This window comes from Macaca thibetana, chromosome 18, assembly GCF_024542745.1.
Source record: "Macaca thibetana thibetana isolate TM-01 chromosome 18, ASM2454274v1, whole genome shotgun sequence".
NCBI classification, from domain to species: domain Eukaryota; kingdom Metazoa; phylum Chordata; class Mammalia; order Primates; family Cercopithecidae; genus Macaca; species Macaca thibetana.
The window spans coordinates 19,551,921-19,573,063 of NC_065595.1; the positions used below are offsets into that span (position 1 = coordinate 19,551,921).

Consider the following 21,143-nt stretch of genomic DNA (forward strand, 5'->3'; position numbering starts at 1 on the left):
CTATGCTTTCCACTATTCCTCTATTTAAGTTCAATAGTATGTATTTTCTTCACATAGGGAATGGTTAAGTATCATAACAATGGGATTCCAAACTATGGAATATAGTTTATAAATGTATATTGTATAATGTATAACATATAAAATATATTGTCTGGAAAGACGGTATTGCTCTATTCAGGCTTAACTAAAGAGCCATTACAAAGCAAAAAAAAAAAAAAAATTAAAAATAGCAGTAAGCTAACTATGCTATTGTTATTTGCATTTCATTTCTACAAAATACTAATTACTACCATGAACTATGCATCATTAAAATCTCAGTGATAACTAAACAGTTAAAACAAACCTCAGTTTTCCCACATAACAGAGCAGACTCATAAGTATTTAATTCTTGGTTTTAAAGTTTGAAGTTCTACCAGCTATCTCTTTTGATTGCTAAATTATATTAACATCTGACACAGACTATTCCTTTCAATTTAGTATCCAATCATCTCTCTATCCTTTTTTACATTGAAAAATATTGCCTTAAAATTAACTTCAAAACACATCAGCAGTATATCTAATTGTCTTATGGCCATGAGTTTTGCCATGGCAAAGGTCAATATTTTAAAATAATCATGTCAAAGTTGAATCTAACTTTTCTTTAAAAGTTTACTCAATATGATTGAGGTTCTAATTTATATTCAGAAAACTTTTCATATATATATATATATATATATAATTTATTTTTGTTTTTTGTTTTTTTATTTTGAGACTGAGCCTCCCTCTGTCTCCTAGGCTGGAGTGCAGTGGGGCAATCTCGGGTCACTGCAACCTCTGTCTCCCAGGTTCCAGCGATTCTTGTGCCTCAGCCTCCTGAGTCACTGAGACTAGAGACATGCATCACCACACCCAACTAATTTTTGTATTTTTAACAGAGATGGGGTTTCACCGTGTTGGCCAGGCTGGTCTCGAACTCCTGACCTCAAGTGATCCACCCGCCTTGGCCTCTCAAAGTGCTGGGATTACAGGTGTGAGCCACCGTGCCTGGCCTATATGTGTGTGTATTTTAAACAACTATGTGCTGTGGGCTGTTTTGAGTAGGGTTGAAATGATTCCACTCCTAGAACTTAACTCCCAGTCCACACCCTAACATCTGAGGCTAATCAAGTAAATTCAGGCCCTGAACATTGCCAGAGAATTTCCAGACAACCAGGTAAACTTTACACATGTCACACAGGAAACACATAGCAGATTCTTTGCATTTCTCCCAAGTTTAACTATTTGTTTTTGACACAGCAAGGATCATATCCAGAAAAATGGAACTTCCACTACCTACATCTTCACTCTTGCTTACATGTGTCTAATAATCTCACATTTCTTAGGTACAGAAGGATATTCACAGGTTGATATTTGCAGTGACTGTCAACCATTCCCCTGCAAGTCCAATCATATCTAGCCCACGGGACAGCTGGTTAAAATAGTGAAGATGTCCTGGAGACAAAAACAAAATTGCAATAGGCCAAAATAAAAACTAGAGCTAAAAAACACTGAAATTTGATAACAGTTTTTCACTTACTGGGTACTCGTGTATCAAGCACACTTAAATTATGTTATTCAGTAAACATTATTGAGGAACTAACCTATACAGAGACCTTCCTAAGTATTGGAGATATGGTGGTAAACCAGATGGGCATAATTGCAATCATGCAGATTTTACAGGTTGGTCACAAAGGAAGACATTAAGCAGATAATGACACAAATATATGTTTGATTATAACTGTAAAAAAGTACTACACAGAAAAACAGTGGGTGTGGTAAGTCCATTCCTAGGGTAGTGAAAGTAGCCAGGGTAGTGGGCTGAGGAAATCTCCAGAGAAGTCTTCTTGGAGGAAGTGATTTTTAAGGTAAGATCTAAACTTAAGCATTGCCAGACAAAAAGATTTGGAAAAGGAGCAAACTGAAACAGATCTCAGTATGCTCAAGGGTGAGAAAGGCCCTGCGTCTAAGGAAGGAAGGTCAAGGACGGGGGTGTGTACAACTACTTCCATGGACCAGTTAGGCCAAGCGGGGAGAAGCCATCTAAAACATTAAATAATTTTCACTGAAAAGGTGTTTATATGTTTTTGGGGGCATAATATTAGATCCTTTTACAATGATTTTTGAAGATTTATATTAGTAAGTAATCTTTATTAGTTGTCAAATTGAACAATCTATATTTGATATAATTTGGGTATTTGTCCCCTCCAGATTTCATGTTGAAACGTGATCCCCAATGATGGAGATGGGGCCTAATGGGAGGTGTTTGGGTCATGGGGGCAAAGGCCTCATGAATGGCTTGATGACATCTCTGCTGTAATGAGGGAGTTCTGGTTCTATTAGTTACTGGGAGATCTGACTTTTAAAAAGGTTCACACCTGTCCTCCTTTTTCTCTTGCTCATTCTCTCACCATGTGGTACACTGGCTTCCCTTGGCCTTCTGCCATGAGTAAAAGCTTCCTGAAGCCCTCACCGGAAGCAGATGCTTGCATGTTTCTTGTACAGCCTGCAGAAATGTGAGCCAAATAAAACTCTTTTCTTTATAAGTAATTATCAGATGTAGGTATTCCTTTATAGCAAGACAAATGGACTCACACAATATCCAACTTGGTTTAAAGTAATCTTCCCTGGGATTCCTGGCTTACACCTGCAATCCCAGCACTTTGGAATATAATTCACAAATTTATTTTGTATGATAATTTATGCAACATATAAAACAAATCATATTGTCTGGAAATACAGTATTGCTCTATATAGGTTTAACTAAAGAGCCATTATTAAGCAAAAATAGAAACTAAACATAGCAGTAAGCTAAGTAGGCTATTTTTATTTGCATTTCATGTCTACAAAATACTAATTACTACCATGGACTATGCATCATTAAAATCTTGGTGATAACTAAACAGTTAAAACAAACCTCAGTTTTTCCACAGGGCATGGGGCCGAGGAGGGCAGATCTCTTGATCTCAGGAGTTTGAGACCAGCCTGGGCAAGATAGTGAGACCCTTGTCTCTACAAATCATACAAAAATTAGCCGGGTGTGGTGGTACTTTTCTAACCATTTCATATGTATTATTCAATCCTCATAACATACAGTTAGGATGTAGGCATTACTATTGTTAACACGAATAGCAATATATGGTAGATTTCGGATTTATAGGTGGATCAGATTAAATCCAAGGGCCATTGCAAATTAATAGTTTAAAATATTGTCCTAAAATTATCTTTAATAAAAATATTGAGCCAAACCTCCGCTCAAACAAACACGTCATTCTTAAGTGTCTTTTAGTGTGCTAGGAAATGTAGTGGGGGAAAGGAAGTACAAACTATGGTTCCTGAAATCAAGGTAATTACCCATAGCTATATGTAGAAAATATAAGGTAGCTGTAAAATGATATATGACTACATTTTGTACTTTTGATTTTCATAAGCTTGTAGTATTGTTTCCAGGTTTAATGAGTTTTTTCTTAAGTTAAATGAACTATTTTCCTTTCCAAATATTGCATTTGTTAAGACTATAGAAAGATTAACTTGGTTCAATTTTTAAAAATTGAATGTTTAAGCACTTTGAGATGTTTATTCATGGTAAAAGAAAAATTTTATTATAGTTTTTTAATAAAGAATACAAATCCGATATATTAAGAAATTGTGCATAGTTAAAATGTACAGATTACAGTAACATGAGATGATTTACACATCATGAAGTATATTTAAAAATAAAGTTTCATATTACACATTCACCCTATAGACATATATTAGGTTAATTCTACGTATATTTTTTTCTAGAAGATAAGGGTAGTTTTACATTTCCCTGCTATAAACAATAAAATAAATTCTGAAGTAGCTAAAGTTTTAAGAGTGTCACTTCTTTTAAATAAGCAATAGAAACAAATTCACAAGAAAAAGTGAAATTTTTAAAAACCCTTTACATGAGGCAATATTGCAGAAAGTTTGTATATAAATTATGTAGAAGCCCACAAATTTTGTATATTGGCATAAGAATTACACTCCACTAATAGCTCCACTACATGTTGAATCTACAATCTAAAACTATGTTAAACTTTATATTTAATAATAGTTAAGTGCACAAGTAATATGAATATTGTTAATATACTTCTGTCAAAATATTTTAATAATAATTATATAAAATTAGACTGTTATTTTACAGTCTGCAGTTTTTAACAAGTAGCAAAATATTACTCAAAGTTTTTATAAAAATGTATTCTCTCACCTACTAGTAATTTCCATGTCTTCTTACAAAATTTCAACTTACTTGCCAGGCTATATCCATGTTTCTTGAAATCCATGTGCAGTGAAAAAAAAAAAATACTGTGTACTTTAAGAGAATTTTTGGAGCTGGAGAGTATTTTCTTGCAGTGAAAAATAACTCAACCATTGAAGATTTTTTACTGCTGTAATTTATCATACAGACTCTTTTAAAGTCTTTCCTTTGAGGTCACAGGAATAATTCTATTATTTGTAAAATGGGTGGAGATTCAATGCTTTTATTTTGTCAGAGAATTAACTGACAGATGGTTGTAATGCATTTGTGTTTAAACATCACTTGCTTTAGTGCTTTTTAAAAGTATAATTTAATGTTAAAAACATAAAAGGAATGGGCTTCAACTTCCCTTAGACAATTACAACTTTTATCTGCAAGATTGTGTTAGTTACATAACATTCTAGGGTAGACATTTAAAAAATATGCATGAGACTATTAATAGTATGAGTCACATCCTTGTAATGCAAGAATTACTTTTTACTTTTGTATTAAAACTCTAAAATTTAAAATAATCCATAATGATTATCACTGTGAACCCCATTACCAGGTGTCTATTGTCAGCTTATCTCGGTCGAGTAATGTGCAGGTCAACGTTATTTGTATTTATTAAATAAGTTTTACACATGTTCCTAAATATAAAAATATTGATAATTCACATAACAAAAGCATCTGAAAATATGTTATTCTCCACCCTAGGCATTTAGGTGCAACTTACAAACAGATTAAGTAACTCTTAATTCATTCTAATAATAATAGAAAAATACTGGAAACTGTCAAAGTCTGTTGACAACTTTCAAACATGATTTGGGCCAGTTTTTCAACTTTTGTTTTCTTCTTAATTAAGGAGTTCGCTAGAGCCTCTAACAGAAAACAAAGCCAAAAAACCCCACTGTATTTGGTGATTTCAAAAACCCCTTCCTCCTTTGCTTTCTTCCTGCTTTCCGTGGAGTTGTTCCATGATTGTGGAAATGGCATAGAACTAGGAAAATAGGGAATAAAAGCTCCATGTCTACATATGTTCTCTTTTCTTCAGTGACCTGCTTCTTGGCTCTAATAGTGTCACCGTGTCTTTTTTGAAAGATTGCCCCATTATCTTCATTCAGAAAAGAGGAGCTCAGCCTCATGACTCCCGGACATCTACTCATCCCTGTTAATAAACCCACCCACGTTATTCTAGTGTATGTACTATCTGTGAGTTAACTCTCCACTGTCCTCGGCACTGATAGGATTCTATCCTGCAAGGTTTCCTCCTTCCCCTCTCTATTTTCATCCTTACCTGTTCCTCGCCCCTCAACATTATAACCACCAGCAACCTAGCTTCAAAATGACTCCAATAATCCCACTTCAAAGGAAATGGATTTTGAGCCATAAAGCTTCTTTAGCTATTTTTCCACTTCTTTCCCTTTATGTCCTAGCACTTGGCAATTAGACCTTTGTTTACAGACATGCTGAGCATGAAACTAACCCTCTCAAGGCTCAAAGGGAAAGTAATTTTTTTGAATTTTTACTTTAGCCTAATTTTATACATTTTTAGCACACATATAAATCGAAATTGAGACCACTCAAAAATTTTCTCTGCAAAACACATAGTGCTTTCTTAGATTATACTACATTAGATAGAACTAAAAAAAAAAAAAAAAAAAGAGAGTAATACTTTTCTCTTAGGATTGCTAATAATAATAAAACCTATAGATGTCTTTTTGGTTGTTGTTTCTTCTTTTTCTTTTGTATTTCTTTCATTGGCCCCCTTCCGTGTTTCATACAGTGTTAAAAATTCTCCATATGTTGAAATCTGAAATATTGTCTTGTTCTGTATCATGTCTTCTTTTACCTCAGTTTCTCCATCAATACAACGGACATGGTAATATTATCTACTTGTGGATATGTGCTATCAAAGGAGATAAGAGCTCTAAAGTGTTTCTTACAATCTTTTAATTCTTTATATTATCATTTTTTCTCTGGCAATACTGACAGACAACCAAACAAAAGCAAAATAAACAAACAAAAAAATTTGGATGATGCCACCATTCTGACCAAAAACTTTTAATAATTGCCCACCTACTATATTACAGTCTTTAAGTTGACCCTTTCCTTGCCCTACCTCCTACCACTCATCTACCGAATGTCTGTGTCTAGAAAGTAGGACCACTCACTCTCTTGCACACTTTACTTTTTCTTACTTCCCTGTGTGATATTTTGTGTAATTTCTTCTACTTTAAATAGCTTCCCTCTTTCTTCTAATCCAAAGCCCATAAGTAACATATATTTACTGAGAACTTATTATACATGAAGCACTCTTCTAAGCTAGATTCTTATTTGCTCATTTAATTCTCCTTGTAGTCTTGTAAGATTTACTGCCATTTCCTCTGTCCGTTTTACAAATGACAAACTTAAGGCACAAGGAGATCTTATAGTTTGTCATGGATCACACAGCTAATAAGTGGCGTATCTATGATTCAATTCCAGATAGTCTGGTTCTTAAGTCCTCTCTTAACTACCAATCTGACTTCTGTCTTCTAGGGTTCAAGTGATATCTTAGTAACTCCATAAATACTTCTTTATCTCTTCCACTAAGATGAAGTGATATTTATTTTCCTCTGAATTATCACACCAAATATTTGTCAATTTTTATAGAGCTTACTTGGCAGTCTAAAGAATGTATTAGACATTCTGTGTTGATGTTTGAAGGAGGTACAAAATGTTCACTCAGTATTGTCCTCAAGGAAGTACAATTTGGTAGAAAAGAGAGTAGTGAACAGAAAAAAAATATTTTGATAATGTGAAAGGTGCTACATTTATAAGATTATAACCATTGGTTCGGGTAGAGACATGGGACAGGATGGTTAGGGAGAGTGTTGCCGTGGTGTTCTAAAAGCTTTTAGCAGAAGAGTTAAGGCAATCCAGAAGGCCATCTAAGGCTCTCTAAAGAGGGTGATATAACATGGTAATTGGCATTTATCTATGGGATGCAGAAAGAGAAGCATACTCAAGGAAAAATAAAACAAATGCATAAGGTCTTCAGAGACCAACTGAACAAATAAGAGAAAGCTACAGTGTATGGTACAGCCCCAAAAACCAAAAGAAAGAAATCATCCTACAGGGTGGGAAGGATACGTGAGTGTGTTTTGTATTCATCCTTTACAGCCCAGAAAACCAAAAGGAATAAATCATCCTACAGGGTGGAAAAGATTCGTGAGTATGTTTGGCATTCATCCTTAAAGCAATAGAAAACCAGAGAAAGGTTTGAACTATGGAGGAATGACATGATTGTGGTTTTCTTACGGTTGTGGAAACAATGGTGATGGGATGATAGTTGAAAGTATTAACTAAGTGGCTCAGTAAACCTTTGAGCAAGAATTCTGTATCACCTATGAGATTCACAAAGACTAGAGATAGAGACACATGCTAGCTGGCAAAATTCTTTCAAGTGAATTCCAATTTAGGTGCATAAAATTGAATGATGATGGCACTATACAATATAAACTTATAAAAATAATATGGAATTATGGGGGAAGAGAACCGCATTTCAATTCAGAGAATAAGAAGGAAAATAGTTTATGGCCATTGAGCCTTTAGTATGTAGCAGGCTCTATTTTAAACTCTTGATAAGTGATAACTCATTTAATACTCAACAACGTAATGAAGTAGCTTAGTAGTTAAAATTGTTTACAAGTGCTTTAATAGAAACCAGAATAATAGGGACTTAAGTCAATGTTAAGATTTATTTCTCTTCTGTATAGAAGTCTGGACTGGTAGGTGGCTAAGGGCTGTCACACTGTTGTGTTCCATGAGGTCATGCAGAGCCCTGGGTTCCTTCTTTCTTGTCATTCCTTAGATCAATGCTGCCTGATAGAAATTTAAGTGAACCACATGTGTAATTTTAAATTTTCTATTAATCACATTTTTCAAAAGTAAAAATAAACAGATGAAATTAACATTAGGGATATATTTAATTTAACCTAATAGGTCCAAAATGTGATCATTTTAAATATGTATTACCTCTCAATTAGGATGCTAAATTTCGTTTTTTTTTTTTTTTTTTTGAGACGGAGTCTCGCTGTGTCTCCCAGGCTGGAGTGCAGTGGCGTGACCTCGGCTCACTGCAAGCTCCGCCTCCCGGGTTCACGCCATTCTCCCACCTCAGCCTCCCAAGTAGCTGAGACTACAGGCGCCCGCCACCACGCCGGCTAGTTTTTTGTATTTTTAGTAGAGACGGGGTTTCACCATGTTAGCCACGATAGTCTCGATCTCCTGACCTCGTGATCCACCCGCCTCGGCCTCCCAAAGTGCTGTGATTACAGGCTTGAGCCACCGCGCCCCGCCGGGATGCTAAATTTCATTGGAAATACTTGGTCATATTTAGGTTTCACAAAAATCTTGTTTGGAAAATCTTAATATACACAAATTGTTTCAACATACAATTTTTCAATAACTAAATTAAGTATTTGTTTTTAAATTTAAAGTAATTAAAACCAAATACAATTAAAAATTCTTGTATTCAGTCACACCAGTCAATTTCATGTGCTCAATAGCCACATGTGGCCAGTGGCCACTGTACTAGACAGCACAGGTCAAGAGTATAGCCTTCATCCACTTTTCATCCACTAGCTCACTAGCACTGTATCTGAATTCCAGAGTAAGAAATGGGGGAAAAGGGGAATGAGAGAAATTAGCCTAAGGCTTAAGGTAGGAGGCTAGGATAGAAATTACAGTCTCAAGCTCGATGGACATCTTCCTTCCTTTGTTTAGAGGCAAGGAGGAAGAGAATAAGGGCAAGGATGTTCTACCAACACAAAATTGAAGAAATGGATATTGGAAAAAACTAGTAGTCCACGTCACATGTGGATACTTTTGTAGCACTATTTTTCAGACAAGAAAAGGGAGGCACAAAAATTTATGTATCTACTTTTATACACTTGTTAACTAGTAAGTTGAAAAAATTAGTATTTCTACCATAATATAAAGGATGTGAAATTTGAACGTTATCCAATATATCAGATTTTGACAATTGTTATCTAATGTTTTATTTATTTTTTTACTTTACCTGTGTTGATACTCTGGCTCTTAGATTGCATGAGTTTTAAGGAAATGAAAAAAAAAAAGTCATTCAATTCCTTTTACACTTTCATGGTGCCTAATATCATTCTTTACACATTTATAGGATGCTTAGCTATACTGTAAAGTCTAAAAAAGAACTAAGTTATTCTTTCACCTGAGCCGTATTTATTAGGTTTTCCACATAATTTTTGATTATCTGAGTTCAAATAGAAAGATACATGTGAAGACAGAAAAAGTAACTACAACTAAAAAACATAAAGAAACAGCAACTTAATAAACACTCAGAAGTCTTACTGATAAGCTTTGTGAGGTTGGATTCATCTGTTTTCTTAAGTCACTGATCTCTTCTGGAAGAATTTTTTTCATCTTTGGGGAATTGTTTTAAACAATATAATGAAGCACACAAAGTACAGACAAAATCGTGCAGGCTTTGTGGGAATGTCTAGTTTTTATATTCATGTGATTATTTTCATTGTTCATCTCATTGTAATTTTTGTAAGAATTTTTAAGCTTTTTGTTTACCTATATTGAAAGAAAAAATATCACAATCCTATAATAACATCGAAACTATGTTGTTCTTTGTGGGTTTTGTGTCTAGAACACATCTTTATTTTATTGATCTTGAAAGTGAAAAAAAAAAGTTTCGTTATGTTTTTTCTTTTTTGTAAATCACATTCACAATATTCTGATATATAATTTGTACCACGTATCGACAGTGTAGAAACTAGTTCACAGAAAGTGTAGGAACTTCATTCTACAAAGTGCAACTCACAACTATCAGGGCAGAATTTTTACCCCAAACCGAAAACCAGATCATCCAACCTTAATCCCTCCATTTTGCTGAAATAACGTAACATTGTAACTCTGCAGTCCCACCTACTGCCTTTCTAAATAAACTCTAAATAGTCATTTTATGAGTATTTTAAATTATTTTCAGGCAATGTATGGTTCTCACTTGAACATAAAATATCAGTATGTAAAGCAAAATGATATTTCAGGTTTAATGAACGGAGCCATACCTAGAGCGTCTGTGATAATTGGCTGATGGCAACTAAGGCAAATACCATGTGATCCTAGGTATGTAAACCAAGAAGACAGCTAAACAGTATCCAGTTTACTACAACAGATAACTATTATAAGGAGACAACTTAATCCATAACTCTGAATGAAATATATTTGGAATAGATAGTAATTAAACCAATCAACTTTTTTTTGTATTTTAGGAATTAAGGTTTAGCAGGATATATCAGATCATATAACTTGTGTATAATCAGTACCTCCCAGCCTGCCCAAATCTCCAAGATTTACTCTGAAGATTGCAAACAAGAACTGGAAGAAACAAAATTAAAAACGGCCATTAGGCAAAGTTTTTGCCAATTAAATTGGCCAAACAAAACATGTTACACAGAGTTGGTAGTGGTTTTTCAAAAAGCAACTCCTACAACCTTCACAGGAATATAAATTGGTATGGCCTTTTTAAAGAGTATTTTCTTATTTTAAATTAAAATTCTCTCTTGATCCTATAATTTTGCTTTGACAAATCTAAATTAAAGAACTGTGTTACTTGTCATTGTGAAGAGTGAAAATAATCGAAAATATCCATCTACTAAAAAGACTTAAAATATGACATACTATTTTATTTATTGTAGAAGTGCATATCTATGAAGAGTCAGAAAAAGACATCCCAATACTTTAAAATGTAATATGAAAATCCCATTTTTGGCCAGGTGCGGTGGCTCACGCCCTAATCCCATCACTTTGGGAGGCCAAGGTGGGTGGATCATCTGGTCAGGAGATCGAGACCATCCTGGTTAACATGGTGAAACCCCATCTCTACTAAAAATACAAAAAATTAGCCGGGCGAGGTGGCGGGCGCCTGTAGTCCCAGCTACTGGGGAGGCTGAGGCAGGAGAATGGCGGGAACCCAGGAGGCTGAGCTTGCAGTGAGTCGAGATCCCGCCTCTGCACTCCAGCCTGGGCGACAGAGCGAGACTCCGTCTCGGAAAAAAAAAAAAAAAAAAAAAAAAAGAAAATCCCATTTTTATGAAAAACTACACATACACATACACACACACAGTACATTCAGTGAACAATATGTGGTGAGTAACTTAGAGACAAAAGGAACTGGAATGAATACACCAAATTATCTATTACTAATAGGGAAGCATTAGAGAATGGTAGTGGTAAAGGGAGTATTTACTTTTATATTATTTTTTAAGATTTTATTTATTTAAAAACATGTAACAAAATATATGGCTCTGCACTGAACACCAAGCTGTGGGTGCTTAGAGATTTCATGAGGTTAGGCAATGAATATGTATAGAGGAAATAAAACTTAGTAAATAAGCTAAAGAATCCCCAGAGCTCACATGGTTGAGATCCATCCGACTTTTGAAGTAGGAGAATGGAGAGACCAAGTTGAACACACGGAACATTCAGTAACGCTCTCAGGAAGAGCCAGAAAGGCTGCAAGTTAGGAGTAGGCCTAAATTAGTCATAGAATAAAGGCTACTCTAGGACTAACAATGATTAAAAATAAAAATTGCAAGGATAATGTGAACTGCCTACCTAAGCAAAACTCATACTCTGAAGGATGACATTTATATACAAAGCAACATAAAATTCACAACATCCAGCATCCAATAAAAAATTTAAAATATGCAAACAAGTAGAACAATGTAACCCACAACCAGGAAAAGAAAATTAGTAAGTAGAAACAACCAGAAATAACAAAGTTGATGGAATTAGCAGAAAGGAATTATGAAAACATGTACTATAAATATATTCAAAATTTTAAGAAAAACATAAGTATAATATGAAGAGATATGGGAACAATAAAAGTAAACTAAATTGAATTTCTAGTGCTGAACAAGTAAAATTTATAAAATGAAAAATTTACTAGATTGACCTAATAGAAATTTAGAGGTTACAGAAAAGGAAAAAGATAAGACTAATGAATTTGAAGGGCATTAAACATTAAAGACTACCTAAACTAAACTAAAGGGAGAAAAAATATGGTCAGAGCCCAGGGGCATATGCAGTAAAATAACAGAGTTTCATATGTTTAAGTTAAGTTCCAGAAGAAGAAGAAAAATAAAACTATTTGAAGAAATAGTGGCTTAACCTCAAATTTGATTAAAACTATAAACCTACAAATCCCAGAAAGTTCATCAAATCTCAAGGTGGATAAACAGATAGAAAACCACACCAGAATGTATATATAAACTTGCTGAAAGCAAATAAAAGTTTTAAAACATTTACAGCAGTCAGAAAAAAAATGTACAGGGGACTAAAGTTAAAAGAATTTTTAAAGTGCTTTAAAAGTTTATTTAAAGAAAACAAAACCACTGAAAACTAGAATTTTATATTACATTTTACATCACAAACAATAGTGAGTTTGTAAGTAGCACTACAAGAGACATTAAAAAATATTATTTGGGCCAACTCAAAACAATAAAAAAGATTCTTCTTAAACTTTGCTCTACATAAAAGAATTAACAATGTTAGAAATAATAAATGTATGGATAAATCAGATTATTTTTTCTTATTTTCAATTTTTATAAAATGATTCCTCATTTGAAGCTCCAAACCAAAAGCTAAGTGTACTATCTTTCTCTTCAGTGGCATCAAAGAAAACCAATAATATGAAGACATAAAAATGAGGAATGCCTGTTGGATTTGGTAGGATGGTGAGTACTGGTTTTATTTGCCAGAAAAAGTTGCAGTGAACTGTTAAGGGCTGTTAAGAAACCGGTCTGTCCCTGGTTGATAAGTGAATGATGGCAATTTCCAGACATACATCTAATTATCAGCATACATTTCCCACCTTAACTTTTCAAAATCCTATCATAATTATATTTAATGGAAATTAAAGTAACATTAGATAACATTAAAAAGATTGCAAGACAGAAAATGGAGGGATGGTAAGTGATTTAAGAGGGTGATTCATAATCTCCATACAGATCTGTAGAGACATACACCAACTGCCTGCAATAACTCTGGAAAGGTGCAAGTGGAAGCACCAGATAGTACAGAAAGGGAGGGTAAGGTATGAGGTAGAAAACAGATGATTGATTGAATATTGGTAAATATTGAACCCAAGATTCTCCTCCTTGTATAACCAAGCAATCACCATTCTCTTCCACTGTCTACCTCTGAGTTCCCGGAATACTGAAGTTTTATGCCCTTAGGAAGTGAACATGGGATATTTTAAAGTGACCAAGCATATTAAAAGCAAGGGTGAAGTAAGGGGCTACGAACTGAGGAATTAAGTGTAATTCATACTGAAGTCTAACTCTTTCCACTGATATTCTTCCAAAATCACCAGCAAACATACCTTCCCTCTTTCCTCAGGAACCTCCAAATGGCCCAAAAGCAAGAAAATAGAAGCGCCCTCCTCATCACAAAAAAAAGAACTGAGAGAAAATGTTTCAAGATGTTGCACTGGAAAACCTCTCCAGGTGCCTGTAACTAATTTCTCTAATTGACATTCTCACTCTTACATTCAAAACTTTCGCAGTGAACATACAACACAACCAATGATTACCAGCCAATAGGGAAGTGCGTCTTAAATAATCAAATAAGAAACTAAGAACATGCTTTAAATAAAAAAGAAAAGAAAACACAAAAATAACTCATAATTAATATATCCAAAGAAACAAGAGGTGATCAAATATCCACAAAACAAGAGCCATAGCCAAAGCAAATAGGCAGAATAAGAAAAATCTCTTAGAAATTAAAACATGGCATGTCAGAATCACTTAAGTGCCTGATGACGATATATGTTAAAGCCCAAAACACAGCTAAACAATACATTATTTCTCCGTAGAAAGATTTATGAGCAAAGAATATATATAGAACTAACATGTTGAGTTACAGATTAGCATCCCAAATGCAATTAACTATTGTTGTAATTTAGAAACATAATTACAATGCAAAAGGTAGTATTTTAGTTCCTGGAAACATAATAGGCAAAAGATGAAAAAGATACATACACATGCATTAGGCCATGTAGATGATTTAACATTTCCATTTCAGAGTAAAATTCAAGAGAATTTAAACAATGAGATCCACCAAATGACCATTTAAATAATTGTGGAAAAAATTTTATATGCCTGCTCATGTTACAATGGAAATTATCTTGGAAAGTGTTTTCAAATGAAGAAGACATTATTATTTTTAGAACCTTTTATTCTATTTAATCAATGTCACTTATATTGGTCCTTCATTATTCTTCAGGTTAGACACTATTCAAGAGTATTAATTTGAGGAAATTGACCCATTTTTCATTTAGTTACATGTTTTTTAGAAATTTGAAATGATTTCTCATAGAAAAATATTCATGTCATATTATATTGTCTATAAAAATCACTAAATGTAACTGCTATATTTCATTATTTTAAGTAATATTATTTATAACATTAGATTCTTAATGAATTTAAAATAAACCTTTATTTAACATTTTTTGTTTGTTTGTTTATTTTGAGATGGAGTCATACACTGTTCCCCAGGCTGGAGTGCAGTGGCGTGATCTCCGTTCACTGCAACCTCCACCTCTTGGGTTCACGTCATTCTCCTTCCTCAACCTCCCGAGTAGCTGGGACTATAGGCACGAGCCACCATGCCTGGCTAATTTTTTGTACTTTTAGTAGAGACAGGGTTTCACCGTGTTAGCCAGGCTGGTCTCGATCTCCTGACCTCGTGATCCGCCCTCCTCGGCCTCCCAAAGTGCTAGGATTACAGGCGTGAGCCTCCGCGCCTGGCCTAACATGTTGTTTAAAAATGACATTGGGTAACTAGCCGTAGACTAGTTTGATTTAATGCAGAAAGAGAAAAATAAAAATAAAACTTTGAAATTTGAGAAATGTAAATGATTGACTTTGTAACACTTCAGTTTTGTATCATACACATTAATAAAAGTTTAATATTCTGTGCCATGAAGTTGGAAGTAAGGATAAAGCATAGAAGTTGCATAGTGAAGGAGAAAGATAGGTTGACTTGAGAGAAAGCACTCATCCACTTGTTAGAGATGTAAGCTAAACTAGCCACTTTTTCATGGAACACCACATTTACCTCAAGAAAAAAAAACAAAAAACAAAACAAACCAAAAACCTATGAACATCTAGATTTGTGCGTTTGGCAGACTGTTTTTTTGTTTTTGTTTTTTCAGCAATGAACAAAGTGAATCTTTCAATACAAGGGAAAGAAGTGATATTTGATTATAAAATTTGAACTTTCAAAAAAATTTAGGAATTTTTTTTCTGCTATTGTGAGCTTGACAGCTTCCTAACAAATATTTTCTTTGACATAAACAGTAATACTAGAAGATCTCTATTAGTCATTAAACCAATATTTTCCAAATGACCAATGCATATTACAAGTCATGCATTTCAAAGTGCAAGGTGAACCAATGGATTTTAATATAAAAGAGAACAAAAAGTTCAGTGATACACTTTCAAATTCCACACTTTAATTAACTTTTAAGAAACTGCCACTTCTCATTTTTCATGTGTATCAAAGAAAAATAACCACAATTATATTAAAAGACTATTAAAATATGCCTACCTTTTCCAGTTACATAAGTGTTCCAACTGGATTTGCCTTATTTTTGATACAAAATAGATGTACATACTTTTGGAATACATGTGATATATTCATATAAGTTGTAAAGATTAAATCAGCATAATTGGGATATTTATCACCTTAAATATGTCTTTTCTTTATCATAAAATCATTCAAATTATTTTCTTCTAGCTATTTTGAGATATAAAATAGATTATGGTAAACTATAGTCACTCTGCTGTTCTATCAAACATTAGGTCTTATTTCTTCTATCAAGCCATGTGTTTTTAAACTCTTCATAAATGTCTCTTTCTCCTCCCCTCCCCTCTACCCTTGTTGGTCTCCAGTTTCCACCAATCCACTCTCTATCTTCATGAGATTCATGTTTTTAGCTCCCACATATGAGTGAGAACATGTGATATTTGGCTTTTTATCCTTGGCCTAATTCATTTAACAGAATAACCACTAATTCCATTCATGTTGCTACAAATGATAGGATGTTTTATGCATGGATAATATTCCATCGTATATACATACCACATTTTCTTTGTGCATTTATCCATTGAGGGACACTCAGGTTGATGCCATGTTTTGGCTATTGTGAATAGTGCTGCTATAAACATGGAAGTGCAGGTATCCTTTAATATACTGATTTCCTTTCTTTGGGGTACACATTCAGTAGCACAATTGCTGAATCATATGGCAGTCCTGTTTTTACTTTTTTGACTAAAACGAATCATCTAGTAGTTCTGTTTTTAGTCTTTTAGTTTTTGTATGGTGTTTTCCAAAACTCCATACCGTTTTCCACAGTGTCTGTACTAATTCACATTCCCACCAGCAATGTAGAGTTGTACACTAATTTACATTACCACCAACAGTTCCCATTTCTCCAGCATCCTCACCAGCATCTGTTATTCCCTGTCTTTTTGATAAAGCCATTTTAACTGGAGTGACATGGTATCTCATTGTGGTTTTAATTTGCATTTTTCTGATAATTAGTAATTCTGAGCTTTTTATTTATATATACCTGTTGGCCACATGTCTGTCTTCTTTTGAGAAAATGTCTTCTTTTACCCATATTTTAATTGGACTGTTTTATTCTTTAGATGCTTCCACTGACACATTTTGAAACATACAGAACCCAAAAGCAGATATGAAAATTCAAATGTTTTCTATTAAGCCAAATATGTAAAAATCTTATATTAAGCCAGATTTACCAATGTACAACATTGTTACCCTTCTTACTATTTTTTACTATTACTACTTTTATTTTTGTTTTAGGAAAAAAATTATATTTTATAAAACCATAGTATTTATGTATGTCACCCAGGCTAGAATGCAGTGGCATGATCTCGGCTCAATGCAACCTCCACCTCTGTGGTCAAGCAATTCTCCTGCCGCAGCCTCCCAAGGAGCTGGGACTACACATGCACGCCACCACACCCAGCTAATGTTTGTATTTTTAGTAGAGACGGAGTTTTGCCATGTTGGCCAGGCTGGTCTCGAACTCCTGACCTCAGGTGCTCCACCAGCTGCAGCCTCCCAAAGTGCTGGGATTACAGGAGTGAGCCACTGCACCCGGTCAATTTTAAATAAATAAATACATAATTTTTTCAAATTATCAGTTGTAATTTATAATATTTCTAACGCAGCCGAAATTGTTAGATGTAATTCACATAAAACAAAATTCTTTGAGATCTTAATTGTTATGAGGTAAAGGGTTCCTAAGACCAAAAAGTTTTAAAACTACTGCTTATAAAGTGCTGCCTTCCTAATATAACTGTTGTAGATGCAAAAGTATTCTAAGGTAGAAAATGGAAATTTTAATGATATTCTTATTTAAAAGGAAACGGTCAGTTAGATGTTTTTTCTTATGGAGTCTTATTATTCATTTTTTAATAACATACAGATGTAACAACTCTGCCTAGTGTTTGCATTTGAATCTCAAATAATCATCATTGAACATAAAAAGGAAAAAGATAACATCTGAGTATCACAAAATAACTCAATACCACAAATTGGCTTCTGAATATTTACTTTGTATATTAATTGATCTATAGATAAGTAAGGCTTGCAGAATAAATGAATAAACTCATAAATATTTCCTGAATTATTTATCTATTTGGTCTTTTGTAGAAGGCAGTAGGTGTATTATGCAAAAAAAGTTGCTCCATAAATATTAATATATGACATATTAATAATCAAGAAAAATGCCCTTTTATTATAATCATTGGCCACTGCTACTCTAATAATAAGCAAAGATGAAAGATGGAGATTTACATCATTGAACATCATTTGAAAATGACATGTTAGCTTGATTCATGTTTACACATCCAAAACTTTAAAACTCTTGGACATGATGATTAACCAGAAAAAAAGAAGATTATGGCACATTTATTTTTCATCTCTCTAGTTTAGATGGGAGTGAGGATGCAGGTCTATTCCCCTATTAACTCTCACTCACTGAGCCTCCTGTGTGATATACGTATACAAGATGACATGGTCTTGTATATATGGCCAAAATATATGTATTTCTTTGTGAAAGTTTACTTTATTGAACTAAAAGGTGATTAAAAGTGAATTAAAGATTGTTTATTTTACTGTTTACACAGTGTGCATGCCTCCCCCAAATAGTCTTTTATTATTTGAGGTACTACTTATTCCTACAAGCCTCCCTTAGATAATCCCTGATACCATAAGGTTAAATATCTTCTATTTCATCAGTATTGGCATAGAAAATCTTAAGTTTTTTGGGGGTGGGTGGGTGGGTGGTTGTCAAATATCTTACAATCTTTTTTTGATTGATTTATTTATTTTTTGTAGAGACAAAGTGTTACCATGTTGCCCAGGCTGGTCTTGAACTCCTGGCCTCAAGCAATCTTCCCACCTTGGCCTCCCAATGTGCTGAGATTACAAACATGAGCCATCTCTCTCAGCCTGATTTTTAATATACATTCTATCTCATTAACTACATTATAAGTTCCTTGAAGTAAACTAGCACTGTACTTGGCTTTGTTCATATTGATATGGTGCAAAGCTGATAATTTAGCAGATGACTATTTTTTGTTAACCAAAGTGACTCAAATGACCCAAGCAAGTTCTGTCAGCTCAACTCAAGTATCCTGGTGAGGGAACCCCAAAATAAACTTTACCTGAGGAAAGCTAGGAACCAAGAATTCCAGATTCATATTTTGCATTATTATTAAATAAGAATTTAAGTACCTTGTTTCCTCTTGAAAAGAAAATAAGTCTACGTTCTATAGCCCTAATTACCAAGTATTACATTATATGAAGAAATGAACTATTAGCAATGTGACCTAGAATGAAATTTCAGTAGCGTTTCACGTGAAATCCTTCAAAATCACTCCCATTTCCTCTGCCTATTTTTTTTAGTTATAGTGAGTGATATTAATCTCTGTACTCTAAAAGGATGAAATTGAGTAATGAAAGGGCATGTGCCACCCTAAAAAATGCTTTAATATTCATTGATAATGTTTTTTGTTGTAAATTTAAAAACACAAAAATTATGTTGGCTAAATTTGTGACGACAGATACTTTTTATAATATTCTAACAAAAAGTAGTTGCAGGCCTTCTGACATGTTTGTTCTTGTATCTTCCTCACATCTATTAATGACAACTCATTTCCCTCATCATCATAAGTATGAGTTTGAGTTTACCCAAAACAGACCCTGAGACGAAGATTCAAGTGCAGGTAGTTTATCTGAAAGATAATCCCAGGAAGTAGAAGTGAGGGAGTAGGGAAAATGAGATGGAACAAAACCCATCGAACAGCTGATACTGTGGAGAACTGGGACCCGTTCCTGTTGATGATGCTGGAAGGAAACATGAAGAACAAACCTTGGCAATGTCCCATGTTGACCTACTGCCTACTCTTCCTCATAAATTGAAGGTTACCCACCCTGGGCATATTCAATCCCTGGCTTTCAAGGATGTATTGATCACAAATTTGGCCAACAAGAATGTACCCCCATCAAAAAAGCAGAGTCCATGGTACTTAGAGTGAGATGCTTTCATTATACGGGATCTTATTGTAGGTGAATGCCACTGTGGGCCCAGCAATTAAGAGGTGAGACATCTGCAACATCTGCCACATCAATGTTCACTTTGCAGAGTCAATTTTAATGATGTCTTTACCTCATTCATCTTATAAGTTGTCAACAATATCTCAATAGCTTCCTAACTGAATTCCTTCTTTGTAATTATGTTTCTGTCTAATCCCATAAGCAGACAGGGAGGGTCTGAAGGGATTATAGGAATTAAATCAGCTTGAGCAGTCAGTCAGTTTTACAGCTTTGCAGCTTGATTTTTTCCCAAACCCTGCATAGAATGTGGTCACCCAGTTGATTGAAATCAGCTCCTCACAGATCCCAGAAACGTATACAGACAAACATGAGTGAACTTTCCTCAGTATCATGCTGAGATCTCCACCCGAGGACGAGCTATAGCTTCATTACCATAACATGCAGTGCATGTGCTGGCAAGACTCACTGCATTGTGCAACTGAGACCCCTTCTCTACGTGCAATGACTCGCCCTTTCCCGTCTCCATCGCCCCATGGAACCCTCCTGTCACTTTTCCTCAGGGAGGTAGGTGTCTGGAGAATATTCCCAGGGATCTCTTTACTTGTGGCAAGTAATAAAAGTATTGATCAAACCTGCGTTCTCATGGAGAGTTGCCTATTACTCACCGGGCGAATGAACCCCGATTTTTCTAGGTAAAAATCCCACAAACCACACCAAGTTAGTGATGCTTCCATTCACATATTAATTTATCAAAGGACATTTATTAGGTGCCTGTAATGGATCAAACACATAGGTCCTGAACTGGCCATTCCAGACCTGGCCAATCATAAGCCCTGTGATCATTGTCATTCATCCAGGATTGATATATACCACCCAGAATTTTTTTAACTGGGACACATACTGAAACCTTTTTACTTCACTAAGCTACAATTGTCTGACCACCCCAGACTGCTGGTATTGTGTCCCCTGCCACAAGAAGTCTGTGGAGAGAGTGAAGCTGAGGATCAGAGAAAATCAAGATCAGAGGCAGAGAGAGCAAAGATCCAATCGATTCCTGGTTCTGAGTGCCGAGGAACTTGAGAATGGCCCTTTTTTTCTGGACTGTTTCCCTCTGTTCTGTGAACTGTCCTTCCAACATCCTCTCAATACCCCTTATTTCTTTGTATTATTATTACTAAGCTAA

At 34.5% G+C, this 21,143-nt stretch overlaps 1 protein-coding gene across 1 annotated transcript in view; it reads right to left on the reverse strand.

Annotated features, from left to right (window-relative positions):
• LOC126941080 (glutamate decarboxylase 1-like) overlaps positions 1-21,143 on the reverse strand; it is a 78,056-nt gene that overhangs the window by 16,715 nt on the left and 40,198 nt on the right. The window contains 1 exon segment of the mRNA XM_050767325.1: positions 1,380-1,470. Coding sequence (XP_050623282.1) covers positions 1,380-1,470 — 91 coding nt within the window.